This window comes from Sphaeramia orbicularis, chromosome 14 (assembly GCF_902148855.1).
Source record: "Sphaeramia orbicularis chromosome 14, fSphaOr1.1, whole genome shotgun sequence".
Classification (NCBI taxonomy): Eukaryota; Metazoa; Chordata; class Actinopteri; order Kurtiformes; family Apogonidae; genus Sphaeramia; species Sphaeramia orbicularis.
The window spans coordinates 49,987,273-50,010,230 of NC_043970.1; the positions used below are offsets into that span (position 1 = coordinate 49,987,273).

Here is a 22,958-nt window from a genome sequence, read left to right on the forward strand (position 1 = left end):
AAAGTGGTAGAAATGCAGTTTCAGAAACCAAACTGTATTTTATCCCATTTTTACTGAACTAGAGAAGCCTTCATTCATGTTGAAAATATTGTGTTTTCACCCAGAAAATAAATATGTATCTGGATTATTTTTGGTTAAATATAAAAACAGAACATTTACAGTTATATAGTGTTTATTTAATACAATTTTGCTTAGATTAAAAGAACCTGGAAAAATACTCGATTTGCATTTTATTTTTTGACTTGAGCTAATTTATTATTTCTGATGGATGGATCCAATAATAATAATAATAATAATAATAATAATAATAATAATAATAATAATAATAATAATAATAATAATAATTATGACCTGACAGACGCAACTTCTGATTTCACCCTCATAGACATAGATTTCATTCATGTCCTAAAACATTGAAATGCTCCTTTAAATCGCGGGTGAACAGAGGGTGGGGTTACGAGGGGGAAAAGTGAGAAAAGGTTGGAGGGAGAAAGCAGCAGTGAAATGAGGACGAGGAGACACGAGAGGACCACACCATAAAAGTGGTATAAAACTGAATGAAAATACGGTTTGTTTCCATAAAGAAAAGAGAAGAAGAAGAAGAAGAAGGAGAAGAAGAAGGAGAAGAAGAAGAAGAAGAAGAAGAAGAAGAAGAAGAGGAAGAAGACCTCACATGTAGGGGTTCTTATTTATTATATTATTTTTTATTTGTATAAGTCAAACATAATGATATTTTCCTAACTTTTCCTTTAATTTGATGGTTTAATTAAACATAGTGTTAAGTGTTTCTTACTTTTGTGGCAAAGAGCAGATTATAAAGCTAAAAAATATATAAGATTATAATATAATATAATAGAATAGAATAGAATAGAATAGAATAGAATAGAATAGAATAGAATAGGATAAAATAGAATAGAATAGAATAGAATAGAATAGAATAGAATAGAATAGAATAGAATAGAATAGAATAGAATAGAATATTCTAACACAGGATGATCCATCAATGCCATTTGAATACACACTCATTAACAAATAAATAGTGTTATCTATACAGTATAAAAGAGTCATTTCAGTGTCTAAAAGTGTGTTTTATGTATTTTTTCCAGTAGGTTTGTGGGGGAAGCAGCAGGGAAACACATTCATTTATTTAGTTATCTTCTAAAAAAAGGCCTAAAACAATAGTTGCAGTCTTCTCATGTGATGTAGGTCTGCCATTCATTCCATTTTTTGACAAAGTCTACACCTTTAGATGGAAATTAAAGATTTTAAGGACAAACATAAAGTTTGGTGAATAGTAGTGATCCATCCTGAACTTCACTGTTTTTGTTTTGTCAGTTTCTTTCAGCATTTCAGCAGAAGGACTCAGAACTACAGGTCTCACTTTCCATCTTTCAAGCTTTGTAGGTGAAGGTAAGTTTTACAATAGTTCATATAAAACAAATGGAGCCATAAGAACATAGACTTATAGAATCGGAATTATTCACATCATCTGCACCAACAACAGCTTTAACACAGTAGCTTTAACATCTCCTTCCGGACACAGATTCTTTATGATATTATATCTTTGTCTCCACCTTTTGGACTTTTACTGGGATTACAACCACAGTCTCAACAGCAACCATGAGACACATATCACAGCTCATTGGAACCAAGGTTATTATCGTTAACGAAAACTAACGAAATAACGAAAACTAGAATTTTAAAAACATTTTCGTTAACTGAAATAAATAAAAACTATAATTCAAAGAGAAAAAAACAATAACTAACTGAAACTGTATTGTGTGCTTACAAAACTAACTAAAATGAATAAAAATTCTGGATTAAATTCCCTTCGTTTTCGTCTTTCTCAGTATCGGATTGATACAAAATCGATTTATTTCCCTCAAGCAATTTTAGCTAGTGGCACCATACGATATTTAACGGTCCGTCACTTGTGGTTTCCAGTCGTCTTCTGGTCCCCACTCTACCTGGAAACATGGAGACTAAAGTTGGGAGAAAGCAGCAGAGTCCTGTCTGGGATTTATTTGAATATGATGGTGCAGAAGATAAAAGATATAAAGACACTAAAACTAAACGAAAACTAAGCATTTAGAAAATAACGAAAACTAATAAAAACTAGCAAACCTGCTCTAAAAACTAATTAAAACTAACTGAATTAGAGAAAAAAAAAGCCAAAACTAAATAAAACTAAACTATAATGGAAAATCCAAAACTATTAAAACCTTGATTGCAACTGATTATAGAAAGTTACTTTACTCATTGTACTTATACGGAGCTATTGTCTGATTTTGTTCATGTGGTCATAGTGGTTGTTTTCTATGTGATTTCAATAGATTCAGTACGGTTCCAGATGATGTATATAAGGAACTAAGCCACCCCACCCCATAGGACCAAACATAAAGAAAAAAAGAAAAAAAAAAAGACTGGTAGTCAATGGTGAGAGACAAATCATTTCTTAATCCCATTAAATTTTCCACCATTTAAACATATGGTGTTTGTAACTTTGCAAGATAATTTAACAAGTCACAAAAGTCGCAGTTTGTGGCAAAGATAGTAAAGAAACATCTAGTTTTGTGTTAAACAGCTGAATGGACTGCATCTGTTGTTGAATTTGATACACATCTGCAACATCAGACAACCTCTGCATTGCTACATTTAATGTCAATCTTCAAGAGCGACTTGAAAAATTATGAAAGAGGTGAAAATCTCTAGTCTGGTCATGTTGAAACTGCAGATACAGCTTCAGCGACTAACAGATCAGAGACAGTTACAGTGATGTTACCTACATGAGGTTTGGGTGTGAAGTCTTTATATTTACACACTTTTACCGTTTTACCACAAATTGTGACTTTCTTGACTTCTTACTCTAACTGAAATGTATGATTTTTTTTTTTTTTTTTTTTTTTTTTTACAATATTATTCCCACCAGAATAGGCAGGACTTCTACTTTCTATAAAAGCTATAGACCTGATGACTGGAGGGAAAAAGAGAAACCACAGCTTGATCTTTATGGTCTATGAAGTTTGAAAAAAAAAAAAGAGAAAACTGGCAGAAATCTATATTACAAAAGGGAAGTGGACTCTGTGTGTGTGTGTCTCGGGTATCACAAAAAATCCGAAAAGAGTTGACTGCTGCAGTTTGGCATATTTATGTATTTTTGGTCAAGGAACAGACCAAGGTTATAATAGTTTTGGATTTTTCATTATAGTTTAGTTTTATTTAGTTTTGGCTTTTTTTTTTCTCTAATTCAGTTAGTTTTAATTCGTTTTTAGAGCAGGTTTGCTAGTTTTTCTTAGTTTTGGTTATTTTCTAAATGCTTAGTTTTAGTTTAGTTTTAATTTTTTTTGTATATATCTTTTCTCTTCTTCTCCGTCGTATTCAAATAAATCCCAGACAGGACCCTGCTGATTTCTTCCAACTTTAGTCTCCATGTTTCCCGGTAGAGTGGGGACCAGAAGACGACTCTAAACCACAAGTGACCACAAGTGACGGACTGTGAAGTTCCATATGGTGCCGCTAGCTAAAATTGCTAGAGCAAAATAAATCGCTTTCGTATCAATCCGACATTGACAAAGACGAAAATGAAGGGAATTTTAGCCATAATTTTTTATACGTTTTAGTTAGTTTTGTAAGCACACAATACAGTTTCAGTTAGTTATCATTTTTTTCCTTTTAATTATAGTTTTTATTTATTTCAGTTAACGAAAATGTTTTTTCAATTCTAGTTTTCATCATTTCATTAGTTTTCGTTAACGATAATAACCTTGGAACAGACTAGTGAAAACGATAAGTTGATAGGACCAATATTTTGGGAGATATTAGTAATTTTGGAATACAATGGCCTTAGAATCATGTTGCTATACGCAGAATCATAGAATCATCATTGAAGTGGGTTACCTAGCAACAGATAAACAATAGGGTGACTTTGCCGTGGTGTCAAATTTCATGTGCAGAAACAGACATGGCAGCTGAGAGGTTATTCAACTGAAAATGCCAGTGGAATTTACTAAGAAAGTAAAGGAATGAACTGGATCAGAGGATCTAGAACATGTGGTTCCCAACGGGTCAACGCGCTAGTATTAACATATTAACATAACAGTGTTGAAGTAAATCGTTGATCTAATGGTGTAAATGTGATTTTTATGTATTTCGGTGACAGATCCTGAGCTGGACAACAGGGGGATGGAGGCCCACTGTAATCCAGAGACCACATCTCCTGGTCTGGATAGGACCTCTGCCTGCCACCCCTGGAAGAATCAGGACGTCCAGGCCGACTCGTTCCTCACCGCGGCCCGGATCCTACGAAGTGGATGGAGGGGGGACGAGAGCAGCACGGGGCGGCAGCTTTCCCCCCGTCCGTCATTATCCACCATCTGGAAATCTTTAGAAGTAAACTCAGGTCCAGATCGTGTTCAGATTCAGCAGAAAGACCAAATAAACAAACAGGTTTCTTTTGGGAACACGATGACATCTGAGGACAAAGAATCAAACAATGATGAAGCCAAACAGACAGAAAATGTGTCATTATCAACTAATAAACAGCCAGAGAGAAAGACAGGGGTGGTGTACGTTTGGGCGTCTGGTTGTCACAAAACCTGCAGACAGTTCAGACGATTTAAGGCCCCGATACTGCCGGCTATTTCTGAAACGTAGGAGAGACACTGTAATAGAAGGATTTAGAATTTAGGTGGCAAACATAAAGCCCGTGGGCCATAACTGGTCTGCCACAGGGTCCAATCTGACCCATGGGATGAATTTGTAAAATGCAAAACTTACACTGAAGATATTAACAGTCAAGGCTGTTAGAATTATTTCAGTTCAGGGGTCACATACAGCCCAATTACAGTAAATTAATAGCATGATAACCTATAAATAATGAAAATTCTAAAATCTATATATGTTTTCCTTTGTTTTTTAGTATTTTCTAGTGTTCATTTTATTGTCCCTCACCTGCCTGTCATGATTGGACATAGTAAACAGTGCACATTCTGACTGAGCTACGTAGAAGAAGAACAGTGGACAAATCACAGACACTCCCATGGAATATTATAGACTTCTAAGCCTGTCTCATAAAAAAAAAAAAAAAAAGAAAAAAAAGAAAAAAGAGGGAGATGAGGTGTACGTAGGGTGTAAGTTTGTATAAATGTGTGTGTGTGTAGACATGCATGTGTATTATTCTAAGCGCGTGTGCATTTGTTATTCTATATATATATATATGTGTGTTGATGTAAATTTATGTGTGAGTGTATATAGCATATATAGATTTTTGTTTTTCTATGAGTGACAGACTTAAAAGTCTATGATATTCCATGGAAGTGTCTACAATTTGTCCAATGTTCTTCTTCTGCTCTTCTTGTCTTTTACTTTGTTGTTAACTGAAACTTTCCCCATGGTATAAAATAATATAAATAAATAATAACAATGACAACTCCAAATTCCAAACTCTAAAATTTTTTATAATATTATGCCTGTTAGTAAATTTTGTAAGTTTTATGTCTTTGTGGATCCACTGCAATCTGTAGGTTGTAATGCATATGTAAAAATGATGAGTTGAGGCATAATAGTGTTAAAATTGTACTTATTTTTCTGAAGAAATATCAGGGTTTTTTGGTTATTGTGTTGCTGGGTTTTTTTTGTTTTTTTTTTCGCGAAAAGAAAGGTTGTAAATGTAAGCATTTTCATGATTAAATTTTTACTTCTTTGCACTGTTTACTTTATTGTTTTTTTTTTAAATAACCTTTATTTAACAGAATTACTTTTTTTTTTTTTTTTTTTTACAAAGTATTACAAAACATAAACATACCCATCTATACTTCATACATATTTCCCCACCTATATATACATCCACTCATAAAAATAGACAATTTTATTTTTGACAGGTTTCTATTAACTTTCTTTTACATTTTCATTTAATCAAAGCAATGGAATTCACTGTTTTTGGAAAGAAGGTCAGAACAGATTTACATTCTTAATCCCCATAGTATAAATATTAAATGATAATTAAAAATAACACAAACCTGCATCTGTTCACACATACATCCCTATGTCCTCATACACTCTTATTTTTCATCTATTCCCAACAAAAACACCCCCCCAGTGTCCCTCAAGTCCTACAATATACCCCTGTGCACTTTAAGAAATCCAATAGTACCCTGACCTGTGCTCTCTCACCCATTTTTAACATGTCAGTGTAAATTCATTTACTCCCTCCGTACTCTATTAGCCTCCTCCTCCTCACCTCTTTGTGTCTTGTATTTTCTGCAACTAAGAACCACATTATAGCTGTCACTGAATAATATGTCTTTGTTTATTTAAATATTTGATATGTATTTTTGTTTATTTATGCACTTTTGCGTCTTAAAATTGTATGTTTGCTGTAACTTTAATGACCCCTGCTGGTGGAAAAAGAATTACACTTCAAGGTTGCACAGTCATGTGATGTGAAACTAATATAATTAAAGTTTAGTTCTTCCTTTGGAGATTAAGGGAAAGACACATTTTTAAGAAGAGCTACTCTGTACTTCTGGTTGGAGGGCGCACACAGTATGGATTACTTGTAATTATTATTAATATTATTTATCACCTATCACGCATCACCAGAGAGTTGTCACTTACAATTTCGTTGTACATATGTATAATGACAATAAAGGCATTCTATTCTATTCTATTCTATTCTATTCTATTCTATTCTATTCTATTCTATTCTATTGTGCCAACATCCTGAGACTCAGCAATGGATTTTTGTCTCATGTAGGGGACAAGACTTTAACAGGTTTAATTTAAAAAAAAAAAAAAAAATGCTGTCCACTGCAAAGGACATGCCATAAAAAAGAAATTAAAATAGAAAATCTATCTGAAAAAGCTGTTGCATCATGCTGTTTCCAATCAAGGTAAATATTTAATGTAAAAAAGTCAAAACCTCTCCCAGGTCTCTGGAGGATATTATTTATTATGATTTATATTATTTCAGTCTTTCACAGCGGTTTGGGGTCTGAGATATAAAAAATTAACCCAACAATTCATCAACCATCAGTCAGAGCGTGGTTCGCTTCTCTAGCCGGAAGATAAACATTTAGGAGCAGCTGCATGCATGCTCCGCAGGATTGGAACAACATTGAAAATTTGAAAAAGAAAAACAATAAATTAATCAAAACAACTTAATTATACCATGAGTTTAAATTTATTGTGTAACAGACTCCTGAGTGTTGATTTGTTATTTTCCTTTTATTTGTCTTTTATTCTTGTCTCGTCTTTCATAGTTCTGTCCTAAAAATGTGTCAAGTGAATGTATCTTTTTATTGTGTTTGTGTTCAGAATTGTTAATAAAAGTTATTTTAAATAAATAAATAAATAAAAAAATATAGATGTTCTGTGGAGAACATCCTTACCCACAACATCTTAGTGTGGTATAGGAGTAGCTCTCAGGCTGACAAGAAGGCTCTGGAAAGAGTCATGTACGGTCTTCTAGAGGAAAAAAACACCAACAAACCAACAAAGACTCTTCCAGTTAATCATCTGCATTGTGTCAGTCAAGCTTTGGAAAATGAGACGCATAACGATCATTAATCAGAACTTAATAGACAGCAGTACAGTGATCAAACAAATACTGACTGAACTAGGCAGAAGAACTTTGGACAAACAGCAGACACTGCCATGGAATACCATAGACTTCTAAGTCTGTCTCACATTTAAAGAAAGGGGAAAGGGAAGAAGAAGGAGGAAGGAAAAGGGAAAAAAAAAAAAAAAAGAAAACATGTATGCATATTTCAAGAATGTGTGCCTTGTTATTGTATATATATATATATGGGTTGATGTAAATTTTAGATTTTTAGGTGTGGGTGTATATACAAATGGTTTCCCTTTTTTTTTCTCTCCCTTCTTTTGTTTTCTTTTTCTCATCCTTGTGAACATAGGCAATGTGCAATTTTATGCGTGGATGTATATACGGGTGGCTAAATGTGTATATTAAGCATAGAAGTCTGTTTGTGCCTTGTATTATCTTGTAGAATTCAATAAAGAATATTTAAAAAAAAAAAGAAAGAAAGTAAGAAGTCAGCCCAGAGCATCATGGGAGTCCAGCTGTCCTCTCTGTCAGACATCTATAACACCAGGTGTCCGTGCAGGGCCAGAAGCATCACCCTCGACAGTTCACATCCCGGACACAGCCTGTTCTCACTGTTGCCCTCAGGGAGGAGGCACAGGTCCATCCAGGCCCACACCTCCAGATTTAGCAGCACATTTTATCCAAGTGCAATACGAGTGCTGAACACACTGCAATGACAATACCTCAAAAAAGGACATAAATTTGACATATATCCATAGTGTTCAGCCAGGGTCAAAGTGCAATATATACTTATCTGTACTGTTTCTTGGTTGGTGACATGCCTGTTTTTATTCTGTATATATATTTACACTTTCCTTTTCCTCTTCTTTTAAACTGTTTTGCACTACGCACCATTAGAGAGCTGTCTCTTTTAATTTCGTTGTACATATGTATAATACAGGGTGTCCCATAAGTCTCCATACATATGAGACATAATACATTCCATACATATATGGTTCTAACATGTATTTCTTTATATTTCTTCTTTATAGTTCTTCAGCAGACACGCAGTGAAATGTGTTCCCGACAAAATGGCAGTCATATAGAGCATATTATATAAATAAAAATGGTTTATGTCAAGAAATGTTTATTTTTCCTATGTATGGAGACTTATGGGACACCCTGTAGTAAGTTAGTAAGTAAGGACATTTTACTTATAGAGCACTTTTCACAGATAAAGTCACAAAGTGCTTTATCAAATCAAATCAAAATCAAATCAAATTTACAGAAACCCATCAGAATCCTCCAGGAGCAAACACTTGTGACTGGTGACAGTGGTGAGGAAAAACCTGGTGCGCAGACAAATGCCCACAAGACAAATGCCCACACCTTTATTTCATAATATTTTATTAGCAACAAAAGTAACAAAATTATATACACTGTTAGTAAGGAAATGCAAAAAACAGTACCTGTGATATCCCATCACCTCCGTATGTAGACATATTCGTAGCTACTGAGGAAAAATGTTACATGTTAAATTAAACAAACACTCCAAGTCCCATCGCCTAAGGATTCATATGTGAAATATTCACCTCGACGAGTAATAAACTTAAAGAACATGTTAAAGTCCCATGTAAGAAAAATCTGTATTTGCATTTACATGTTAAATTGAACTGTCCATTGCATTTTTATTTAATGTAGCCCATACCATGAAGCACCCTCCCACAGATCAAAGATGCTGTAAGGGACGGTCTGCGGACAGTCAAGAATGCCATTGAAGACAATCTGTTTAAAAGTTACATATAAATATATATATATATATATATATATATATATATATATATATATGTATATGTGTGTGTGCGCGCGCGTGTGTAGCACCTTAGTATTCATAAAATATTCTCCAGAAAAAGAAATCAAAATTAAACTGTCCTTTTGCATTATTTTAATGTAACCACACATCATAAAGGCTTAACTCAGATCCTGTATCAATAATGTTACAATGACATAACTGTCTGGACTACTGTTGCTGAACAGCTGAATACTGATTACATATGTAGATATCTGCAGTACATATGTACTTAAAATATCAGCAGTATTTGCATGCTTCATATAGTTCCCCCTCTGGAATAATGCCATACTATAAATTGTGGGCATTTGTCATGGAATCGAAAAACTTCCCTTCAACAGGCAGACTTTAATGACAATAAATGCATTCTATTCTATTCTATTCTATTCTATTCTATTCTATTCTAAATAAATAAATAAATAAAACATGCTCCACAGACTCCTCCTCCTCCTGTCATTTCTCACACAAACCTGTTTGGAGTTTCCCTGTTATTATTGTTGAAACACCACAAGCTGTCTAACCAGTAGGTTATGTAATAGTGCTGGGCAGGACTAACTGTAACTTATCGCTCCACCCAGTGAAACTTTTGCTGGTTTCCTCTTACGTCCGCAAACACTGTATAAATACAGATGCTCAACTGTCTACACTCATACTTTCATTTCTCCCTCAGACTGTCAGAATGAGCGGCAGAGGAAAAGGCGGGAAAGGACTCGGAAAGGGCGGAGCCAAGCGTCACCGTAAGGTCCTCCGTGACAACATCCAGGGCATCACCAAACCCGCCATCCGCCGCCTGGCCCGCCGTGGTGGAGTCAAGCGCATCTCCGGTCTGATCTACGAGGAGACCCGTGGGGTGCTGAAGGTGTTCCTGGAGAACGTGATCCGTGATGCCGTCACCTACACCGAACACGCCAAGAGGAAGACGGTGACCGCCATGGATGTGGTCTACGCCCTGAAGAGGCAGGGACGCACTCTGTACGGCTTCGGAGGTTAAAGCTGCTCCTAAACTACCAAGAAAAAACAACCCAAAGGCTCTTTTAAGAGCCGCCCACTGCATCTACAGAGCTACTGGAACCTGAACAGTCACACCAGTACACTGGAAAACTGACACATTCAGGTACTATTTAGGTTTTCAAAAAAGTTCAAATCTGTCTATAAGATTCGTCACTTTCTATTTCATTTCCCTTTTTATCCTTTCTACTTGCCTTTAATTTATTAATACATATTTTAATAGCCTTAATTTAGTCATTTTATGTCATGATAAAAGGCAAAATCCACCCAAGAATAAAGCTTTTTTTTCCCCCTGAAGTCCAGCTATTTATTTTTACATTAAAGGTTTTTTTTTTTTTTTTTTTTTTTTTTTTGCATATTATCTCTATGAAGTGAGTAATGACTAGTATTAAGAGTATGTTAAACTGTGAGAACATCAGATTAGCTGCATTAAAAGTGCTATTTCAGTTTTCACATGATTTATCAGTAAATACATGTTTCTTTGCTTTTTTATTCATCTCCTCACCAAATACATGGTACAGAGAACACATTGTTATAACACAGTAACCTCCTGACACCCAGTAAGTAAATATTTTTGCCATTTTACATTAAATTATTGCCTTAATAGGAAATGGTGTAATGCAACAGTTTTTTCAGATACATTTTAAAAATTATTTTTACGTAATGTTTTTTTCAGTGGACATTTTTTTTTTTTTTTTTTTTTTTAAGTAAAGCTGTGAAACTCTTGTCCACTACAGAGGACACAAATGCATTGCTGGGCCTCAGGAGGATAATGTCCCTTTCATGCACAGTGGTCACTCCAGCGTTCAGTTCTTCTTCAGCTGTTCTCTTGTATATTCATGGGTCTTGTTGTTTTAGTTCCATATCAGCCAACACAGTGGACGCTTATGCACCATCCCATACACTGTAATTCACACCATTACAGTAACTGTGCTGTTCTTGATAAACCTGATCTGCAGTGACATGTTTGAGTGTAAGGCGAGGCAAGTTTATTTATATAGCACATTTCAGCAACAAGGCAATTCAAGGTGCTTCACACAGGACATTGAAATACAACGACAGGGAAAAAGAAACACATTTAAAACATTATAAAAGAAACATGTGAAAGGTGATTAAAAACAGCAAGTAAGAAAACAACACATAAAATCCACAAATATAAAAACACACACATTAAAGAGTGTAAAGCACTTGCTTGTCATTTTTATTAGACTAATTAACAACAAAAAGTTTTTTTTTTTTTTTTTTCATATTATCTCCATGAAGTGAGTAATGACTAGTATTAGAGTATGAGTATGTTAAAATGTGAGAAAACATCAGATTAGCAGCATAGTTTTCACCCAGTATATTAGTAAATGCATGTTTCTTTGCTTCAAAAATTAGACACAGTGTCCAGCTGAGCGGACATTTTTGTAACCCCATGAAAAATGGGTTCATAAAAATATTTTCAATCGTATTGTTATTTTAATGTCTAAAGAGGAATAAAAAACACTCAGGAAAAAAATGATGGATTGATTAAGGTTCTCATAGTTCATGCATGAAAGAGTTAAATTTAGTGTTTTCAAGTATTTAATAGTTAAATATGGCGCCATCTGCTGGCCAAACACAGCATTTGAGTGGAACACTAGGGAGTCAGGAAACAGTAATGGAATGTTATATGTTCTAAAGATTCTTTGGGTCTTGAAATTTGTGCCATCATAAAATACTGTATGAAATAGATATGGTTTTGCACATTTGATAGAACTACCAAAATATATTTAATAAATGCAAATATTTAGAAAGAAATAGGGAAATGTTTGTGCAACATGGGACTGTTGGGTTAAAAAGGTCAAAGTGCCTCCATACAGAAGGTCTTGCTTTTAACTTGTCCTGGTCTCCGTCCTTGATTTGTCCTTTGCTCACTCTCTCAGTCACACACTACATTCTGTTGGGTTTCTGTAAATTGACTTAGAGTCTGGTTTTGACCAACTCTATATATAAAATGTCAAGAGATAACTTTTTTGTGATCTGGCGCTATATAAATAAAATTTGATTGATTGAGTGATTTAATTGGTTTTCCCCTGTAAGTCGCTTTGGAAAAAAGCGTCTGCCAAATGCGTAAACATAAACATAAACATACATACATCAGGGGTCTCAAACATGTGGCCCAGGGGCCAAATGTGGCCCACCAAAGGTTCCAATCCAAGGTTCAAGGTTCACTTTATTGTCATTACATGCAGTGTATACATGAAACGAAATCAGTACTCAGGTCCAGCAATGTACATGGTAAAATCCTATAAAAGGAATCCTATATTAAAGATAATAATAATAAAATCTGATAATAACAGTAAAAATCTAAAAAATAATAATGAATGAATATACATAAATAAATACTACAGTGCAGAATTTAAAAAAATTAGTAGCATGTTAAACCAGAATAAAAACAGCAGTGTATTTCAGCAGCAGCAGCAGCATCGACAGTAGTGCATCAGTGCATCCGGCCCATGGGATGAATTTACCAAGTGCAAAAATTCCACAATCAAGGCTGTCGAACTCATTTTAGCTCAGGTTCCACATACAGACCAATATGATCAGTCAAATAACAGCAGAATAACCGACAAAAAAGAATGACTCCATATTTTTTTTGGTTTGATGTGAAAAAATATTACACTATGCCTATAAATAATGACAACTTCAAGTTTTAAGTGCAAAAAATAGCATTAAATTATAATGATATTTACATTTACACACTATCCTGCAACAATAAAATGTGAATAATCTGAACAAATATGAACAACTTGAAATGTTAAAAAAAATTAAGCACAATTTTAACAATTTTCTGCCTGTTACTCAGTGTTTAGTTTCTTTGTAGATCTGATCCATAATGCACATGTAGAAATGATAAGTTGAGGCACAATATTGTTAAAACTGTACTTATTTTCCTTAAGAAATTTCAGTTTTTTCAAGTGATTCACATCTTTTTTGTTTGGATATTTTACAAAAGTAAGTATTTTCATGATTTAATGTTTTTTTTTTTGCACTAAAACAAAGACAAAAATTTGGAGTTGTCATTATTTATAGGTTATTATGCTGTTATTTTACTGGTCTGGTCCACTGGAAATCAAATCAGTGTGAATGTGGTCCCTGAAAGAGAATGAGTTTGAGATCCCTGACATAGATTATCATGCTTTCTAATATTCTGAAATTCACTTTACACGTATGTGCTAACTAACCTGTGTGGATCAGAAACTACATACTGTTGGTGTTTTTATTGATTTAAGGAAGGCATTTGACACAATTGATCACTCAATATTACTCCGGAAATGTGAAATGTATGGTATAAGAGGTGTGACGCAAAACTGGTTAACAAGTTATTTACAAAATAGGTCTCAGTACGCATCAATTGGAAATACAAATTCACAACTTAGAAAAGTAACATGTGGGGTCCCACAAGGTTCAGTTCTGGGACCCAAGTTATTTATACTTTATCTAAATGATATTTTTATGGCATCTAGTGAGTTAAAATTTACAATATTTGCAGATGATACTAATTTGCTTTATTCGGGAGCAAATATGAAACAAATATTAGAAACTGTGGAAAAGGAATTGAGCAAGTTAAAAAAAAATGGTTTGACGTTAATAAGTTATCACTTAATGAAGATAAAACCAAATTTATGGTTTTTGGTGGTGCTAGGGGAAATGATGATATAAAACTGAAAATTAATGAAATTGAAATTGAAAGGGTGTATGAAACAAAATTTTTGGGAGTGATTATTGACCATAAACTCTGTTGGAAACCACAAATAGAATATATCAAACGCAAAATGTCCAAGGCTGTTGTGATTCTTTATAAAACTTGAGACTTGTTAAGCAAAAAATGTTTGCATATGTTGTATTGTTCACTTGTAATGCCATATATGTCATACTGTGTGGAAATATGGGGCAATGTGTATAAAACTAATTTAGACCCAATAATTAAACTCCAAAAAAAAGTTATTAGAGTCATAAACAAAGCTGGTTATCTCCAATCAAGTAATCCAGTTTTTGTAGAATCTGGTTTACTAAAATTTTTTGACATTGTATATTTAAAAACAATGGAATTTATGTTTCGCGTTAAAAGTAAAAACCTTCCTTTTTGTATTCAGAAAATTTTTAAGTTAAGAGAAGGACATTATAATTTAAGAGGGATGTTTGTGTTTGAAAAATGTAAAGTAAGAACAAACGTTAAATATCACAGTGTTTCAGTTATTGGTGTCAAGCTACGGAACGAACTGAAGGATGAAGTGAAACTGTGTAGCTCGCTGTTGAGTTTCAAAAAGAATTTAATTGGTCAAATTATGAAGGGCTATGAAAGTAATATGATTACAAAATAACTTATTACACTGAATGTAGTATAATTTAAGTTTAAGTATTTATCTGCTGCAACTTCAGGTGTGGATATGGACTAAGGATGTAAATAGGAGAAGCAGAAATAAGCCTCCGGCTTCAGCTTCTTCCTTTTTCAGTTACAAAATGTGTTAATTTTATGTTTGTTTTTTTTAATATGTAGGTGTTTTGTTTTGTTGTTTTTTTTTAATATGTATGTGTTTTGTGTTTTGTATTTAACTGAAATAAACATTCATTCATTCATTCAAACCTGATATAGTGTCTGTTTTTCCTGATAGAACGATGGGAGGGACAGAGGGGAAAGTAGATATTATTCAGTTTGGGACGGTTGTGAATGTGATTATGCTAAAAGGATGGCTTTGAAAGCACGGGGAACACTTATTAATTCATTGGACTTATTTATTCATTTTGAGGCCTTAAAGCATTGTTTAATAGATTCATTTCTCAGCGGTTACTTATATCTGATTTCAACTGTTATCTTTGTTTGTACATGCATAATCTGTCAGCACTTGTGTTTGGATGAGTCTGTTAAGGACTGATAAGATATTGACATGTGCACGTTCCCAATCTCATAACAGACACGAATATGTACAATGTTGTTGCGTATAAAATGTTTAATAGACTCTAAACTATGTGACTAAACTCTAAAATAGAAAGACAACTGTTTGTGTTTGATGATATTTTTCTCATTGTATCTGCATTATCTCACTTTCTTGGTCTGAAATGACATCTTTTCGAATATAAATGTAACAATGAAAAGTTGGAATGTGTTAAAATATGTCCTTATTTGTAAAGTCATGTTAAAAAATAAAAGAAAAATAAATATAATATGAAATTAGTGAATTATTTGCAATTATGTAAATACAATTGTGACACAATTTTCTCCCATGCAAAAATACTTAAATTATCTTTATTTGTACTCCGGAGGGAAAAGATGCCAACCAACTAAAACCTTTCCAGTGGGTTATTTGTGTGGCTTCAGTCAAACTTTGGAAAAGCACATGTGTACTGACTATTAATCAGACTTTTCTGGACAGTGTCACTGTGATCAAACACATACTGATGGATCTTCATAGAACACTGGACAGACTTCAGACACATCCACAAACGCTATAGACTTCGGAACTTTTTCTCATTCTCTTAATTTGTCTATTGTTGAAAATAATAATAATATATATGTACATGTTTGTATGTGTGGGTGTGTGATTATGGTAAGTGTGTACATGGAAATAAATGCCAGTAGGTAGGTAGACAATGAAGATATCTTTTATAGTTTTATGCCAGTCCCAGGCTGTGCCTATTTATGAAACATATATACAGACGACATCACATAACCCCTATCCTGGCATCCCTCCATTGGCTCCCTGTGTGTTTTGGAATTGATTTTAAGATTTTACTGATTACTTTTAAAGCCCCAATGGGTCTGGCCCCAAGTTATATAGATGAAATGTTAGTTACCTACGAGCCAGCACGCAAGCCTTAGATCCTCGGGGGGGCAGAGGGCTCCTGGCTGTTCCAAAGTCAAGGCTTAAATCTAAAGGTAAGCGGGCCTTTTCCATCAGGGCCCCTCGACTTTGGAATGACCTGCCCGCGGAGATAAGGGTTGCGGAATCAGTGGCACCTTTTAAATCACTTCTTAAAACACACTTTTATAGACTTGCTTTTATGTGATGTTTGTCCCTTTTAATTTTAAATTTTTTAAAATTTGAATCTTATCCTGTTTGATTGTTGGTTTATATTCTCATACATGATGTTGTTTTATCTCACGCCTTTATTTTTGCATTGATTTGACAGCATCATGTTACATTATCCCTGCCCTCTTTATTCCGATTCATTTAATTTATTCGAAGTGTCATGTTTCTGCATTGTTGTACACATCTCTCCTATTGTGTTGCTTCTGTTTTAGTGTTTTTACTTGCATCTTGTATCCTGCTGTTGAGCCCTTTACTTGTTTGTCAAAAGCACTTTGTAAACTTTGTTTTTAAAAGGTGCTATATAAATAAAGCTATTATTATTATTATTGTTATTATTATATATGTTCTGTGTGTAAACTTATTTTGAACTAAATAAAGAACTTAACTAGAAAAGCACTCGGAGAGCGCAGACCTCCGCCAAGCGCAAAAATTCCCCACATAATCGGTGATACAAATCCTACATTTATTTTTTAAAATAAAATCCGCCTTCTGGATCAGATCCGGATCAGCCTTTGAAATGTGATAGAGGACCCCATTGTCAATTCCTGAGTTAAATTTCATGAGTTTTGGTCAATAATTAAGCGAGATATTGGGAAACGAAAATTTTGGCCCCATTTACCACAATGTTAACGAAAATTTCAAAGTGATCCAGAATCCAGGATTTCTTCCGGATCACCCCCAAAAGTTAATCATTTCTTCCTTATCCCATTTCCAACAAACCCTGAAAATTTCATCAAAATCTGTCCATAACTTTTTGAGTTATGTTGCACACTAACGGACAGACAAACAGACAGACAAATAGACAAACAAACAAACCCTGGCAAAAACATAACCTCCTTGGCGGAGGTAAAAATCAGAATAAAATAAATGTAGTAGTGAGCGCGCGGCCACACCCAGACTCACAAAGTGATGTAACAAAAAGACGGTTAATTTGGCGCATGCTCACAATTGCTCGACGCAATCCACCAATCAAATACAAGCAACAGTACAGCCTCATTTACATACAGACTGAATAAGTGAATAGCTTGGGTAAAGAGGAAGTATTGTGTCTGGAGAGATACTATCAGTCAACATGCCTGAACAAACCAAAGTAGCGAAGAAAGGCTCTAAGAAAGCCGTGACCAAGTCCACCGGTAAAGGAACCAAGAAAAGGAGAAGGGGAAGGAGGGAGAGCTACGCCATCTACGTCTACAAAGTCCTGAAGCAGGTCCATCCTGACACCGGCATCTCCTCCAAAGCCATGAGCATCATGAACTCGTTCGTCACTGACATCTTTGAGCGGATCGCCGGTGAAGCCTCCCGTCTGGCTCTGTACAACAAACGCTCCACCATCTCATCCAGGGAGATCCAGACCGCCGTCCGCCTCCTACTGCCTGGGGAGCTGGCCAAACACGCCGTGTCTGAGGGCACCAAGGCCGTGACCAAGTACACCAGCTCCAAGTAAATCTGCGGCTTTCCGCAATAACATAAAGGCCCTTTTCAGGGCCACACACCGCCTCATAAGAACGACTTCCACATCAGCTCTACACAGTTTAAATAAATAAATGATTCCGGCAGCAGGGGTGCCGATAAAATGCTGTGAAATAACGCAAAATAACCATCTCATAATAATACGCTAATTTTCCATATATATATATTTTTTTTTTCCGTTTTATTTCATTATTTAGACAGGGACAATGCACAACATGCATTAACCTTAAAAAGTAGAGATGTAGTGTGTCAGGTTCTAGCACTAGTGCTAATTTCCACCTGTAGTCCCTGGGCTGGCTGATGTTATTTAAAAAAAACACATTAATTAAAACTAAAACAGTAAAAAAAAAAAAAAAAAAAGGCATTTTTAACTCCATCTGTATATCATTAAAAACAGACAATAAAAACGAAAACATTAAAGAACAGTAAAAAATGCATATTTATAACTGTAAAATATTCATTCCCATCCGACCATTTACTCTCATGTCCCACTGCAGTCTGTCTCACACTCTGAACATGTTTACATCACATTATATTATGTCTACAGGTTTGGTTTGACAGTAGATGTTTTTTCTAATTAAAATAGTTTTTTGCCCTAACTTTACATGAGATTTTACATTTTTCTTTTTGACTTTTTAATGTTTAATAAAGAATATTTACATGTATTAAAACAATCAAATTATCTATAAATAAATAAATAAATAAATAAAAACTAATTTTCAATGAGACTCATACAATCCACTGATAAAAACTGTATTTGGACAGTTTATCAGTGCTTATACATGTTATACATTCACAAAAATACATTATTCAACATTTTTGTTGTGAAACCTCCTGTAATTACTCAAGATATTTGTCCATTAACAAACAAGTCTTGTTAAACTTACAGAACAAATACTTCTTTTATGGTTAATTCTCTAATTTTATCTGGTTTTAATTTTATTTAATTTAATTTTATTTTTTTTACAGTATTAAACTTTAAATGAACAGTGTAATCTCATAAATAGAAAAGAAATAATTGTGAACTTATGATACATTTGTAAATGTATTTTAACTGTATTTTTCTGTGAAAAAAGAATTTCTTTAAAAAAATTTTTAATTTTATGGTTATTCACAGTTACAGTTTTTCATGTTATTTTACATTTGACATGTAAAATCAGTCTATTTTGTCGTTTCATTGATATTTTCCTGTATTTTAAAAATACAGGAAAAATCTGTAAAACAAACAGTGGAAATCCTGTTAAATTACAGATTTTTTTTACAGTGTACTTTTTTTTTTTTTTTAACTTTATTGCCATCTTTTTTTTCTATAACAGGCAATTAACATCATTAATGAAGAGAGAGAAAGAAATGTGAATAAAACATAACAGATAAAGACTGCCCTACTATTAACCACGTCTTAAACAGAAACACTAATGTGAACAAGTGAACAATGACCATACCATGATAGATTAATCTTAATTTTTACTTAGCTATATATTGAAAAAAATTTGCCTTATTTTAAAGACTGTTTTTAAAAAAATGCAACTGTCACTAGCATATTGTTAGTATGTTGGTTTGTATTGGGTTGTTTGATTCCCATGTTAACAGGTGCATGTACTGAACACTTTTCTTAAAGTAATGGCTGTGTATTAGTCATTTTTATGACATGAAAAATAACTAGCACACAGGTGTCAAACATACGGCCTGGGGGCCAAAACCGGCCCTGCCAAAGGCTCCAGTCCGGCCCATAGGATGAATTTGTGAAATACAAAAATTATACCAAAGATATTAACAATCAAGGATGTAAAAATCATTTTAGGTCAATTCTATCTAAAGTGGATCAGACCAATAAAATACTATCACAATAACCTATAAATAATGAAAACCAAAAACTGTCCTCCTTGTTTTAGTGTAAAAAATAAAAAGTAAAATTACACAAAATGTTAAATTAACGGACTACAGCCTTTTACAAAAAAAAGTGAATACCCTGAACTAATATGAACCTGAAAGAGAAGTATGTGGAATTTTAATGATATTCTGCCTATTCCTACATGTTTTGTGTATTTGTAGATCCACTGTATGTTGTGAAGCGCATGTATAAATGATAAACTAAGGTGTACTATTGTAAAAATTGCACTTATTTTTCATAAGAATTTTCAGGTTGTTCATATTTGTTCATGTTGTGTTCAAGTACAGTTCGTAGATGTTAACATTTTTATTACAAGATTTGACTTTTTTCACTCAAAAACACAGAAAACTTTGGAGATGACATTATTTATAAGTTCTTATCCTATATTATTTATATTATTTTATTGGTCCGGCCCACTTTATATCATATTAGGCTGTATGTGGCCCCTGAACTAAAATGAGTTTGACATCTCTGATCTGAAAAAACAGTGGACTTCATCATATGTCTCCAAAGATCATCAGGAAAATGTGTAAAAGGAATCCACCAGTTATATATGATAAATATGAAAATGGTCAATTATTTGTAATTATAACTATAAATGTGACACTACTGTTTCCTCTACATAAATACTCAGATCTCCTTTAAGAACCACATAAATCCTATGTCTGTAACATCTTTAATCCTACAGCTTTGATAAGAACATGTAAGTTTTACACTTATGAACAGTCACACCCAGATTCCAAGAATGAACAAGATGGTTGGTTTTGGCGCGTGTTCACTGTTGCTCACAGCTTTCAACGAATCTAGTACGAGCGACAGCACAGCCTCATTTACATACAAGCTGAATAAATGAATAGCTTGGACAGAGTCATGACATCCTGTCTTGTGAAACATTACAAGTCAACATGCCTGAGCAAGTGAAAGTAGCAAAGAAAGGCTCCAAGAAAGCCGTGTCAAAGTCCGCCGGTAAAGGAACCAAGAAAAGGAGAAGGGGAAGGAAGGAGAGCTACGGCATCTACGTCTACAAAGTCCTGAAGCAGGTCCATCCTGACACCGGCATCTCCTCCAAAGCCATGAGCATCATGAACTCGTTCGTCACTGACATCTTTGAGCGGATCGCCGGTGAAGCCTCCCGTCTGGCTCTGTACAACAAACGCTCCACCATCTCATCCAGGGAGATCCAGACCGCCGTCCGCCTCCTGCTGCCCGGGGAACTGGCCAAACACGCCGTGTCTGAGGGCACCAAGGCCGTGACCAAGTACACCAGCTCCAAGTAAATCTGCAGCTTTCTGCATCAAACTAAAGGCCCTTTTCAGGGCCACACACCGCCTCATAAGAACAACTTCCACGTGTGGATGCAGTAATAGAATTTTCAACAAGTTACCACAGTATTTCACAACCTATTTTGGCTCGTGACCCCATCTTAACCTTATTACATTTCTGGCGACCCCAGAACGGAGACATTTTTTTGCTAAAATTAATTTGCTTTTGTCTATGTAATCGTTTGCTATACTATGTTGCAAATAATTGTTCATTTTAGATGACATAGTCTATATAATGCATATTATTCTGGACGGAGGCAGTAAAGCCAGGTGTAGATTACTGCACAAAGTGAGAATTAGATTTCCTTGGTCAGGATATGTAAGGTCAGTCCAGTTTGTATTTACAAGGCTGACAATTAATACTGAACAAACAATAAGTCAAATTATGGAAGAGCTGCAGCATCTGAAATTGACCACAATGAACATTTGACAGATAAACAGAACCACAGTGCTTCAGTTTCAGACTCACAGTTTGTCATGTCTTTTATGGATTGGGATTGTCTCTGTCAACTCACCATATATTTTTTATTAATATGTTTTTTTTTTGTTGTGTTTTTTTTAATTAATTACTGTAAATTTCAGCCGACCCCATTTGAATCCGAGGAGACCCCACATGGGGTCCCGACCCCATGGTTGAAAAACACTGAGTTATAGTTAAGTTTGCTGTGCATCCATGAGATCATAACCCAAAATACTCCTAGACACGTTCTACAAAAAACTAAAATGCTTTTTTAAATGGACACGTGAGATCAAGTGAAACATCACAGACACCAAGACTATTGTCAGTAAGTGCATTATTTTCTGTGGCTACTAGGATCAAAATAAAAGATTTATTCACATTAGGTTATGACATTTTACTTAAAGCTCTGATGGAAATAAATGTAATATTACTATAAAGTAAATGTAAAACAGAAACACTTTTGCTGTGATCACATTCTATTTAATTTTTTACAATAGATTTGTGTTTTTTACTCATGTAATGCTTAGTGATTATTAAATTACACCGAGGATACACGTGTCTTAAGACATAAGAAGAAGCTTCCTGCTCCTATTTTATATATTTTATTAAAACTTCATGAAATTCACTCCTTTGTTTTATTGTAAACTTACTTGTAAAGTTTTTATTTATTTATGCTGTTCTCTTGCTTGAGTCACTTGAAAAACAGATTCTAATCTTTATGTGATTAAAAAATAATCATAATGATAACAAATTGGAGGCTAACCAATTATAAGACATGGGTCTTAATATTTGGGAATACTTAGATTTATTGATTTATTGATTGATTGATTGATTTAAATTAATTTTGGATCCAGGCTGCTGTGGCCTTTATAACATGTACTCCACCAGGTGAACCACCAGGGGGCCCCAGTTTACACATGACATCCAGATATTATGTGATGTGTCTACATATAAAATCTACAGCTGCAGTTCTTCTGTTTTCTACTTAAAAGTCTGTCTAAAATTAATGGTACCATGACTTGAGGCTGTTTTGATGAGCAGCATATGTAATGATACTGTGTATTGACTGGAGTGAATTTGTAACGTGTTCCTTTGTTCTATTTTCTTAATAAAGGACTAAATTCATACTATTACTGTTTTCACTTTCTTAGTCTGAAATTAAACCGAGCAGAGTATAACATTTAGCTACTTTATCTTGTCAGGTTTAAATATAACACTTAAAAGTTGGAATATGCTAATGGATTTAATTTATGATTTGTGTCCTTATTTATCTACTACTACTACTAACACTAATAATAATAATAATAATAATAATAATAATAATAATAATAATAAAATTGTTCTTTATTTGTAATTAGA

General features: G+C 34.1%; 4 protein-coding genes across 4 annotated transcripts; all 4 read left to right on the top strand.

The window, feature by feature from the left end:
- Window positions 1-514: 514 nt before the first annotated feature.
- LOC115432784 (DBF4-type zinc finger-containing protein 2 homolog) lies at window positions 515-4,801 on the top strand. Its single transcript, XM_030153789.1, has 3 exons — window positions 515-675; window positions 1,336-1,410; window positions 4,160-4,801. Exons 1-3 carry the CDS (start codon window positions 558-560, stop codon window positions 4,651-4,653), a joined length of 687 nt encoding a protein of 228 aa, XP_030009649.1. The 5' UTR covers window positions 515-557; the 3' UTR covers window positions 4,654-4,801.
- Window positions 4,802-10,062: 5,261 nt separating this feature from the next.
- On the top strand, window positions 10,063-10,697 carry LOC115432795 (histone H4). Its single transcript, XM_030153800.1, has one exon. The coding sequence runs from the start codon at window positions 10,072-10,074 to the stop codon at window positions 10,381-10,383; it is 312 nt and encodes a 103-aa protein (XP_030009660.1). The 5' UTR covers window positions 10,063-10,071; the 3' UTR covers window positions 10,384-10,697.
- Window positions 10,698-17,496: 6,799 nt separating this feature from the next.
- Window positions 17,497-17,976, top strand: LOC115432791 (histone H2B 1/2-like). The gene has a single exon (XM_030153796.1). It carries the CDS (start codon window positions 17,529-17,531, stop codon window positions 17,898-17,900), a length of 372 nt encoding a protein of 123 aa, XP_030009656.1. The 5' UTR covers window positions 17,497-17,528; the 3' UTR covers window positions 17,901-17,976.
- A 2,233-nt stretch (window positions 17,977-20,209) lies between these two features.
- On the top strand, window positions 20,210-21,264 carry LOC115432794 (histone H2B 1/2-like). Its single transcript, XM_030153799.1, has one exon. The coding sequence runs from the start codon at window positions 20,723-20,725 to the stop codon at window positions 21,092-21,094; it is 372 nt and encodes a 123-aa protein (XP_030009659.1). The 5' UTR covers window positions 20,210-20,722; the 3' UTR covers window positions 21,095-21,264.
- The last annotated feature ends 1,694 nt before the right edge of the window (window positions 21,265-22,958 follow it).